Here is an 11,842-nt window from a genome sequence, read left to right as displayed (position 1 = left end):
TCCATCATCCCCCCCTCTCATCCCCCTCCCCCCCTACCCTCCTGGAGGGTGAGATACCTTATTTAGTGTGTATTTAATTCCCTCCCCAAGCCAAATTCAATGGGAATAAGGTTGACCCATTCCCTTTTGCCTTCCTATTCCTCCCCTCCATTGTAACCATTTTCCCTTGCCTCTTCTGTATGAGATAGTTTACCCCATTCTGTCTCTCCCCATCTCCTCTCATTATATTCCTCTCACCTCTTAATTTCACCTTTTAAGTATTATCCCCTCCTATTAAACTGGTCCTGTGCCCTCTATCCATGCATAACTGTAAACATACATATACACATTCACATATGTATTCATATACCCATATACCCTCATATATAGACATATATATGTCTATATATATACATTTTTTTTCTATTCCCTTCAATTATTTTCATACTGAGAAAAGTTTCATCAGTTACAATTATTGTTTTTCCATGTAGGAATGTTAATAGTTCAACTTTGATAAGTTCCTTATGATTTCTTTTCCCTGAATGCTTGAAAGTCCTCTATTCCACCAAATGACCATATTTTCCCCTGAAACATGATACTCAGTTTTGCTGGGTAGGTGATTCTTGGTTTTAATCCCAGCTCCTTTGATCTCCAGAATATCATATTCCAAATCCTTCCATCCCTCAGTGTAGAAGCTGCCAGATCCTGGGTTATCCTGATTGTGTTTGCACAATATTCAAATTGTTTCTTCCTGGCTGCTTGTAATATTCTTTCTTTAATCTGGGAATTCCGGAACCTGGCTATAATATTCCTAGGAGTTTTCTTTTTGGGATCTTTTTCAGGAGGTGATCAGTGGAATCTTTCAACCTCTATTTTGCCCTATGATTCTTTTATTTTAAGCAATTGGGGTTAAGTAACTTGCTCAAGGTTACACAGCCAGGTGTTTCTGGGTGGGTGCTAAGTGTCTGAGCCCAGATTCGATCCCAGGTCATCCTGACTCTGGGGCCGGTGCTCTTACTTGCTGTGCTACTTCGCCGCCCCTTGCCCTCTGATTCTAAAACATCAGAGCAGTTTTCTTTGAGAACTTCCTGGAGGATGATTTCTAGGTTCTTACTTTGATCATGGCTTTCAGTTAGTCCAATAATTTTAAAATTATCTCTCCTGTATCTGTTTTCCAGGTCAATGGTTTTTTCCATGAGATATTTCATATTGCCTTCTATTCTTTCGTTAACTGTTTGGATCTGTTTAACAGCATCTTGATTTCTCATAAAGTCATTAGCTTCCATTTGCTCCAATAGAATTCTGAAGCAATGATTCTCCTCAGTGGGCTTTTGAGATTCTTTTTCCATCTGGCAGATTCAGCTTTTTAAGGCATTCTTCTCCTCATTGCCTTTTTGAGCCTCTTTTACCATTTGAGTTAGTCCGTTTTTTAAGGTGTTATTTTCCTTAGTCAGGTTGTTGACTCTCATTTCGTAATTTTCTTGTATCGTTCTCATTTCTCTTCCCAATTTTTCCTCCACTTCTCTTATCTGCTTCTTAAGGTCCTCTATGGCCTATAACCAGCTTGTATTTTCCTTTGAAGCTTTTGCTGCAGGAGTTCTGACTTCACTGTCTTCCTCCTGTTCAATGCTTTGCTACTTTTTGTCCCCAAAATAGGAGTGTAATGTTGGAATCTTCTGTCTGCTTTGTTTCCTTTGCCCGGTCATGTCGCCCCTCAGTCACTTGACCCCTGGGCTTTTTGCCACAGTAGGACTCTGCCACCAGACAGGGGAGCTTTTGTCCCAAACGCTGGGGTTTTCTCAGCTGCTAGAGGTATTAGATGGGTGCCCTCTCTAAGGCCTCCACAGGTTGTGGCAAGCTGGACACACACCCTAGGACCTCTACCCTAGACTGCAATCCAGATCCAAGCAGGTTAAAGCAAGAACAATTACCCCTCAGACTGGTCGTGTGGTCCCCTACACTCTGCAGGCCAGGAGCTGAAGCTGCCAGGTGACGCTGGCTGACTGTGCTGGCCCAGTGTCTCATCAACTTCTGGCCCCGAGGGCAAAAGCCTACACACTCCCTCTTACTGGGTCCCAATGTCCAGACTGCACTGACCTCTCACTTTGTCCTTCGCATCCATGTTGATAATTCTGGAAATGGCCACAGCTGCTGCTGATCTGGAGTCCCTCCTGCTGTCCTGGGGATAAAACCTCTGGCTCATGACGGGCCTGGGATTGGCTCCCAGTGCGCTGCACTGGCCAATTCCTGCTGGCCTGCCAGTCTGCTCTCAGTGGGAGGTTAGCTTCTCTGTGTCATTTTGTGGGTTCTGCAGCTCCAAAGTTTGTTTAGAGTCCCTTTTTTACATTGATTGGGGAAGGTGGAAGCCGGATCCGCTCCTGTGTATCTCATTCTACACTTAGAATGTACATCACCTTACATCACCTCTGTGTCAGGAGATGGGAGAAATGCTTTATCTTCTGTCTTATGGAGTCTGGATTAGTTATTGCCTTGATGAGCATTCCTGACTTTTCATGACTGTCTTATAAAAGGTTATCCCTAAGGTTTGTCACAGCATTATATGAAGCTCTCTTTGCATCCTTCCTCAGTTTGTACAGCAGGCAGCTCTCTGAGACTGTCTGGTAGCAAATACATCAGAGGCTTTATACCAAAAAGCAAAAAAGAATGAGAGGAAGCTTAATGGAGTGGGTAGATAGTTAGAAAGCCTGAAGTCCCTAAGACTTGGGTTCAGATCTTGCCTTTAACACAGAAAATATGTGACCCTGGGCAAGTTATGTTACTATTTCTCAATGACCCCAGGCAACAATGTGAAAGCATGAGTTACAAATGAATTGCTGATCTGCATGGTTAATGGAGGTTCCCAGCCAGATAGTTCCCCACATTGATGAATCATAAGCCTAGCATGCTCTCCCTCCCCCCAAACAAACAAATAAAAACCTGAATATGCAATTGCTGACCCAATGAAGGATAAAGAAGGATTGCTTTTTGAGGTTATTCACTTAAGGTAGTGAATACTGGTGAGGAAAGAATTGTGTTTTTCTAATTAACTTTTATAGTTGTACATTTTGAAAAAATCTGCCCCCAAATTCTACCCATATCTACAATTATAGCAATGTAATTTTCTTCCTCTTAATAGCCCTTCTAAATTATTCTGCTGCATACAACATTGGTCTCCTGGAAGCAAAAATATTTGATGGTCCTTCAACTGAGCAATTTGGATATGCAGTACAACAGTTTGTAAATACCAACGGCAACTGGTAAGAAAATGTTAATTACTTTGTGATTGCAGCTGAAGAAATACAGACAGATGTTCTCATTCATACAGTTTATTAAGATTGTTACCCTTCCATTTCTGTTTTCCTTAAATCATTGACTCATTTTGATAAATATGATAATAAATTTTGAACAACCACACTATAATTTCTTTTGTGGGTTAAAAAGGAAGCCCTATTAACAGGTAAGTTAACCTTTTTTTGTTTTTATTTTTGAGTTATCAAATTGGATAATGTATGTAAAGTGTTTTACAAGTATTAAAGCCTATGTAAATATGAACCATTTAATGTTTAATATCAAATAAGTGAGGCAGTGTAATGCTATTGACATCTTTTAAAAAAAGAGAATCATCCAATGATTGCCATGGTAAGTTTGTAATAATTTAAACATTTCACCACTTGAAGTATAGGGATAATGTGTGTATACCTATTTCTTCTTCTGACGATTGATGTTCTAATGACATCTTAAGATTTTTTTTTATCTGACCATTGAAAAGAAAGTGTTGAGAGGTAGAACTCCTGGAATGCTGAATCCAAATGGTCCTTTTATATGTGCTAAAATACTAACTGGTGGGAGGCAGCCAGTGGTACAGCAGATAGAGTGCTGGGTCTAGAGTCAGGAAGACCTGTGTTCAAATATGGTCTCAGACACTTACTAACTATGTGACCCTGGTCAAGTCACTTAACCTCTGCTTCCCTAAGTTTCCTCACCTGTAAATTGGAGTTAGCAGTACTTACCTCACAGGGTTGTTATAAGAATCAAATGAAATAGTATTTGTAAAAAATGCCTGGCACATAGGAGGTACCATATAAATGCTCATTTCTTTCCCCTTTCCTCTTCAGATTCCATCTGGATAGACTTACATATGTTCCCCATTTACCACCTTTACTCACAGCATACCTTTCTTTCTCAATTATAATTTTGGAGTGAATGTCAAAGCCCAGTGGTAAACATCTAAGTTCTATTGTACCCATGCAAAATGTTGCAAAGAGGCCTCACTTTCCAATGAAACACAAAGTTTCTTCCTGGGCTCCAAGTATGTAGGAGCTTCTTTGGGTGAGGATTATATGAAGAAAACAAGAGTCTCTCCTTTTTATAGTAAGCATCTTAATGGGAAAAGATAGGGAGTCTCTTTTATCCCTCTGCCCTTTAGAGAATATAAGATACCATTATAATGATTGTTGGGTGTGAAAAATCATTTTAATTGGAAGAACAAAATACCACCCTATAGTATTTTTTCAAGGTGTCTCCCACCCATATATTAAGATCATTCAGCATTCCTTAGAAGATGTAACAGAATAACCCTTGTTAAGAAAATAAGGCAAGGCATAAAACAGGGACATATACACTCACCAAAGGGGCAAATGGGTGGCATAGTAAATACAGCACTGGCCTTGCAGTCAGTAGTCAGTTCAAATCCAACCTCAGACAATTACTGTGTGACCCTGGGCAAGTAATTTACCCCTGTTTGCCCTCTTTCCTCATCTGTAAAATGCACTGGAGAAGAAAATGGCAAACTACTCCAATATCTTTGCAAAGAAAATCCCAAATGGGGTCACAAAGAATCAGACATGACTGAACCACTAACCAACAAAAATGACACACTCACCAAGTGTTTACCAGTGTGATGGAGGAGAATTAGTGTAAAGGCCAGGATGAGGAGAGGAATAACTCCAAGCAGATGGTGAGATCCTCCAGATGCTTCTGTTTTCAGGTGACATTTTGTTGATTTCATCAAGCCCCAGAAGCTAAGTGCAGAGCTTTCTAGGAAAGATGTGTCATCTTTCAGAGGAGTTTGGCCTGACATGCACACAGCAAGTCCTAAAGGGATGAAGAATGACTGTTGCTTAGATTTCAAGATTCATCTAAATACTCTATAGAGCTTTTTTTCTAGAAACAACTATACATCTATATTTATAGATACATATGTCTTGGACAGATTAGAGGTAGATAATGAGAGGTAGTTAATGAGCTTGGCCCAGAGTGGAAAAGGAATAGAATGGCTAGGATTGTTTTTGGGAAATTATAACGCACTTTTAATGACACCCTCCCACCTTCTTCACCAAGCTTCTCCTAACAGCCAAAATCCATCTTTTTTAATACAAACATTTTAGAGGTGCATGTTGCTGTATGTCAGTGAAGGACTAAAAATGAATATAGGGTAATATAAAGCTGTGTGGTGGGTGTTAGTAGTGATAACACATTAAAACCAACAAGTAACCCTGAAGAGCAAGAGAAAAGGATGTTGTCAAGGAGCTGTGAAACAAAAAGAGAAGATGACAGGTTAATGGCCAGAGAACTCTGCTGGTACCCTCTTGAGGTCAGGAGGAATCAAAGAAGGCCTGTGGACAGTAAATGGCTGGATCCCCTGTGGTGAACTTCTGGGAACTCATGGATGAGATGCACAGGATAGGTGGTCAGGAATGAGTTGCAATTTGCATCATTGAAGAGAACTCCCAAATTAAATACATCACAGATTCATTCGAGTATTGAGAGTCCTGTATAGAGGAAAATACATAGCCCCATTTTGTGGCTTATATTTTCCATTTAAAAAATCCTGAAAGCCATTCATGTAAGATTTCCACTGAACCTACTGATTTGAAATGGAAAGTAGATGCCCTAATAGTGTGCTTAGGGAATAGGATTGAAAAGATCATTCACTGGTTGAAGTTTACTCTACTTTAAATAGTGGACTCTTTGACTGTAATGCCAGTTCTAATTACAATGACATTGCCTGCTCAACATTCTTGAATGTTTATATTTTGCATTGGATAGGTCTAGTTTCAGGATTAGAAGTAAAAGTAATCACACTTGCATGTGGTTGCTAAAATCCAAGACAATACCAAGAAGTATCGGTTAATTAATGCTGTTGCTTCAACTTGTAAAACACACAAACCCTGGATTAGTTATTATAGAAGTGACCTCTTTTACCAAGCCTTATTTGTGAAAATTCCTCAAATGTTCAAGCTTGGAATCCAATTTACCTGGAAGACCAATGGCCTTCTTCACTGACAAGGATCCTATTATAGTAAAAGTTTATTTTTGGAACTTTGGGCTCATTTGGCCGGCGCTTTACTGAAAGTTGCCTTTATTTCATAAACAAGGAAAGTTTGCTAAGCAGATTGGTAGTGTAAATGAGATAGCAGGGGCTGTCCTTGATCCCCTAACAAAGAATAGGGGAAGAAGAATGGTATAGTTGAAGGAAGACTCTGTCTCGAAGGGACTCAGAAACTATTTAGTCCAACCCCCTTATTTTATAGATTAGTAAAATAAAGCCAGATAGGTTAAGAAACTTCCTTAAAGTCACACAGTCCTCAAATATGGCTCTGGATTTGTTCTGTGAAGTTTGGATTCAGTCAAAGGGACACACTTGAGGACTTAGAGGGTCTCATGTGGCCTTGAGGCCACAGGTTCCCCACTACTGGTCTAGTAAAAGTTAGGAAATGTTTTTCAGTACTTAGAACTCCTTGTACCCTCAACCACGGCTCTGTGGGCCAAACAAATCTTCCTTGCTGTCAAAAAACTGTGCACCAAAACTAACCTACTCATCAACCAATTCTGATAGTATCTGCAGTTATGCAACCTTAGTTAGCTTTGCAAAGAAGGGGTGTATTTATAAGGTATGAAATTAGCTCCTCAAATGCCAATGTACATGCCAATCTTTTTCTGTCCTAAGGTCAGTCATTTCCTATTGTTCTCCCTTAAGACTTCCAAATTAACATTTTATTTTCATTTGACCTTATTTTACTTAGAATTTGATTATTTTTTTCACATATAACATTTCTTTTCCAGGGTACTGGACCAAATATCCCTGCTATATAATTTCTTTCCTATGGTTATGATGCTTCTGATAAAGTATACTGTTGAAATATATCTTTTTTCATTAATTGAGGCATTAATATACCTTTAAACTCTTTAATACTCTCTGAACAACAGATGGATTTTATACTATTTAAGTGGAAAACATAAATTATATGCCAGACTTTAGTTACCTTCTAAACCTTTCTCATTATTCTTTGCTTGTATTATGCTTTCAATCAAGCAGTCGAACAGAAACTAATATCTATAAATCTAGATGTCTACCTGGATGTCCCATTCGCATCTCAATTTTAACATGTCTAAAATGGAAATCATTTTCTTTCCCAACACACTTTCTCATTCTCCACATATTTCTATTTTTGTTTAGAGCACTGTCATCCAGTCATTTGGTTTACAACCTGAAAGTTATCTCTGACTCTTCCTTTTTCCTCAATCGCATATCCAATCAGTTGCCAAGTTTTGTCAGATCTGCCTCTAGTTCTGCCTCCTTAGTCTGTCCTTTTATTTCCACTCATGATACTGATGCAGGTGCTGATCCCCTCATATAGAATACTAGTTAGAAAGGACTTCAGAAGCCATCTAGGCCAAGCTGTACCTGAACAAGAATCCTTAAACAACAAATAAAAATCAGCTATGTTATTATTCTGTGCTTGCTATGGCTATAAATGAATCAATATACTTTAGAAAGTTTTTTTTTTATATATATACAAAATTTGATTTAAAATGACTGTGATGCCTAGAAGGTTCACCAAAAAACTCATTGTCTGAGTGCTATAGTTCAACAAATTCTAATGACTATCTAATTAAGTGCCTACTATGTGCAAGTCACTCTACTGGTGGTTCATTGAGGACTCATTGTATCATAAAATCCCCTAATTACCAAAGAGGTTTTTTGATTGTTTGTTTGAAAATACTTAAGTGTCCATGGAATTTATTATCAAAGCATTAATGGCCTGGCATTAGGAGAAGCAGTCTTCATAATGTTGATGCTGAAGGAAAACCACTGCAAACTCTGAAATATAAGACCATTTGTTTTTCTTGCTAGCACTGGACCATCCTCCACTCCTAATTTATGGTCCTTTTATCTTCATGTTAGCTGGGGCAGTAGTAGGTATGGGGAGGGACTCTGTGAACATTAACCATCCTTGAGGAACTTATTAACTTGTATCTGAGTACACAATGGATGTTTCACAGGTTTCTATTAAAAATTCTATGAATAAAAATGGAATGTTGATCTTTTTTTCCTTTTAGACTACTTTTTTTTAAAAAAAAGTCTCTTTTTTCATTCATTAGCAACTGATATAATGCTTCTCTTCTTCCCTTCTCCTCTCTATCCACTTTCTTCACCTACTAATTTTGTTTTCTTTCTTTTGCCTTGATCAATCAATGAATCAGCAAATATTTATTGAGCACCTACTATATGCCAGGAACTTTGCAAAGCGGTAGGGATATAAAAAGAGCAAAAAAACAGTCCTTGCCCCTAAGGAATTACAATATCATGAGGGAGACAACCTTCAAACACATATATACAAAGTGAACAATATCCATTGGAGATAATTAACAGAGGAGAGCCGCTTGAATTAAGAGGTTGGAGATGACTTCCAATAGAAGATGGGATTTCAGTTGGAATTTAAAGGGAACTTCGGAGACAGCCAGGGTGGAAGAGGCATTGGAAACCACAAGGGAAAATATCCAGAGTCAAGTGGTGATGGAGTATCATGTTCATGGAGTAGCCAGGAGGCCAATGTCACTGGATTGAGGACTACATGTAAGGAAATAGGGTGTAAGAAGACTGGGAAAGTAGGAGAGGACTTGGTTGTTTATAAAGGGCTTTGAATAGCAAATAGGACATTTTTATTTGACCCTTTAAGCAATAGGAACACATTGGAGTTTATGCAACTTACCAAGGGGTAACATGATTGGATCTTTGCTTTAGGAAGATCACTTTGGTTGCTGAATGGAGGAGAATGAATTAATTAGATCAAGGAGAGATAATGTTGGCGGCCCCCCTGCTCCCCAGCAGAAGAAGGGGAGAGAAGAGAAGAGGGTATATTTGAGAGAGGTTGCAGAGGTGAAATTGCCAAGTCTTGGCAATAGGTTGGATATGAGGGGTAAGAGATAGTGAAGAATCCAGGATTATTACTAGGTTGTAAGCCCAGGGAATGGGGAGATGGTGTTGCTCTCTACAGTAATAGGGAGGGTAGGAGGTGGGGAGGGTTTAGGGCTAAAGATAATTCATTCCATTTTGGATGCATTGAGTTTAAATGTCAACTTGACACCTACTTCAAGATATCTGAAAGTTGGTGAATGCATAGGTTCCCTCTGCCCAGTTTCCATACAGGTCTCTTAGTCCTTCAGCTTTATAATATTACATTATATTCTACTATTAATCACTGTGGAAGTGTTGCTGTAACACATTTTTTAAATTTCATTTTTATTTTTTAAAATAAATTTTTTGTTAAGATTGGTTGTTTTTATAACACCTACATTTCCCAGTGTATACTTCCTTGATTTTCCTCATAACAAAGAAGAAGAAAAAATATCAGCAAAACTAACCAACAGAGACTATCCTTATTTTTACTTGCATCCTTATTGCTTAGCATATTGCCTGGAACATAATAAGCATTTAAGAACAATTTCTTTCCTTCCTCCCTTCATTCCTTCCTTCTTTCCTTCCTTCCTTCTATCCAGTGCTCAGTCAATGAAAAAACATTTGTGCTAGGCACTATTCTGGGAATACAAATACAAAAGAGAAAGACAGACTCTGCCCTTAAGGAGTTTATAATCTAATGGGTGAAGACTACATACAGAGGTGGGGAGACAAGAAGGTACCCACTGTGTTGGGTGGGGCATGTTGGAAAAGTCCAGAGGCACACAGCCAGTTAGTAAATGAAGGGATTACTTGCCTGGGCAACCCTCTTTAAATAGAAGCTCTAAGAGGAGTTCCTCAGGAGGAAGGGACCTCAGGGGCAGAGGATCCTGATGAGACCTATTTTTCAGGACTGTTCCCCTAGTCTATCACCTTTCTGACAAGAGGTGGGTAGAATGCTTCATCACTGGTCATCCATCTGAGTCACAGGTAGTCTTTGCATTGATCAATGTTTTAAGTCTTTTAAAGTTATTTTTCTCTGCAATTCTGTAGCCATTACATAAATTGTTCTATTACTTCTGCTCATTTGACTCTCCATCAATCATATGTCTTCCTGAGTTTATCTGAATCCATTCTTTGTGTCACTTCTCAGAGTGCAGTAATATTCCATTTACATTTATATAATATGATTTGTTCAGCTATTCCCAAACTGATGAGTACCCACTTAGTTCCCAGTTCTTGGCTACAATAACAATAACAACAAAATGTTTATATAAATATTTTGTTCTTATTGATGTTTTCATTCTTTGTTTTATCTATTTGGATTATATACCCAAGACTGGCATATTGTATCAAAGGGTGAACTTGTGTGATGCTGGTTGTAATTCTTTGGGTACTTGAATTTTTCTTTCTGGCTATTTGCAGTGTTTTTCTTTGACTTGGGACCTCAAGATTTTTTTTTTCCTGTGGGTTTCTCCACCCCTCCCCTCTCTCCACCAGAGCTGACTGCAGATTCTTCCTATTTTGACTTTGATTAATGGTTTTAGCAATTTGGAGAAGTTTTTATTTATGACTTCTTAAAATGTGATATTTGGGTGTATTTTTTAGTTATGATATTCATGGAGACAGATGATTTTTAAATTGTCTCTCCTCAATCAATCTGTTTTCCAGATCAGATGTTTTTATACTAGATATTTTACATTTTCCTCTAATCTTTTGAACATATTCTAATATTGTTTTGTGGAACCATTAGGTAAATCCTCTTTTTTTACCTGTCCAAAAGAAATTTATTAAGGGATACTCTTTTTTTTTTTTACTTTTTAATTTCTTTATTAATTAATTAGTTTTTAGTTTCAACATTCATTTCCACAAGATTTTGAGTTCCTAATTTTCTCCCTATCTCTCCCTCCCCCCATCCCAAGATGGCATATATTGATTACCCTTTTCCCCAGTCTGCTCTCCCTTTTTATCACACCCCCTTATCAACCCTTCCCCCTTACTTTCTTATAGGGCAAGATAGATTTCTATATCCCATTTCCTGTATATCTTATTACCCAGTTGCATGTAAAAACAATTTTTAACATTTGTTTTTAAAACTTTTGAGTTACAAATTCTCTCCTTTCTTCCCTACCCACACACCCTCATTGAGAAGGTGAGCAATTCGATATACATGGGTAATTATGCAAAACACTTCCATAATGGTCATGTTGTGAAAGACTATATTTTCCTCCATCCTATCTCATTCCCCACTTATTCTATTTTCTCCTTTGACCCTGTCCCTTTGCAAAAGTGTTTGCTTCTAACTACCCCCTCCATTAATCTGCCCTCCCTTCATCATCTTGTCTTATCATCATATCTCTTTTCCCCTTGCCCCTTACTTTCCTGTAGGGTAAGATACCTAATTTATTGTGTATGTTATTCCCTCCTTAAGCCAAATCCAATGAGAGTAAGATTCACTCATTCCCTCTTGCCTCTCCCCTCTTCCCCTCCATTGTGAAACCTTTTCTTGCTTCTTTTATGTAAGATAGTTTGCCCCATTCTCTCTCTCCCTTTCTCCTTCTCCCAATATATTCCTCTCTTACACCTTAATTTTATTTTTTAAGTATCATCCCTTTACATTCAACTCACTTGTGCCATCTATCTATCTATCTATCTATCTATCTATCTATCTATCTATCTATC

General features: G+C 38.3%; 1 protein-coding gene across 1 annotated transcript in view; it reads left to right on the top strand.

Moving 5' to 3' along the window:
- Window positions 1-11,842, top strand: part of ITGA2 (integrin subunit alpha 2) — a 166,011-nt gene that overhangs the window by 30,264 nt on the left and 123,905 nt on the right. The window contains exon 2 of the mRNA XM_069095292.1: window positions 3,116-3,236. Within this exon, the coding sequence (XP_068951393.1) occupies window positions 3,116-3,236 (121 nt within the window). The remainder of the gene's footprint in view (window positions 1-3,115; window positions 3,237-11,842) is intronic.

Source organism: Petaurus breviceps, unplaced genomic scaffold (genome assembly GCF_028583685.1).
Source record: "Petaurus breviceps papuanus isolate PSGF00001 unplaced genomic scaffold, PetGlider_PUasm1.0 226, whole genome shotgun sequence".
In the NCBI taxonomy this organism is placed as follows: Eukaryota; Metazoa; Chordata; class Mammalia; order Diprotodontia; family Petauridae; genus Petaurus; species Petaurus breviceps.
This window is presented reverse-complemented; position numbering and strand designations above follow the sequence as displayed.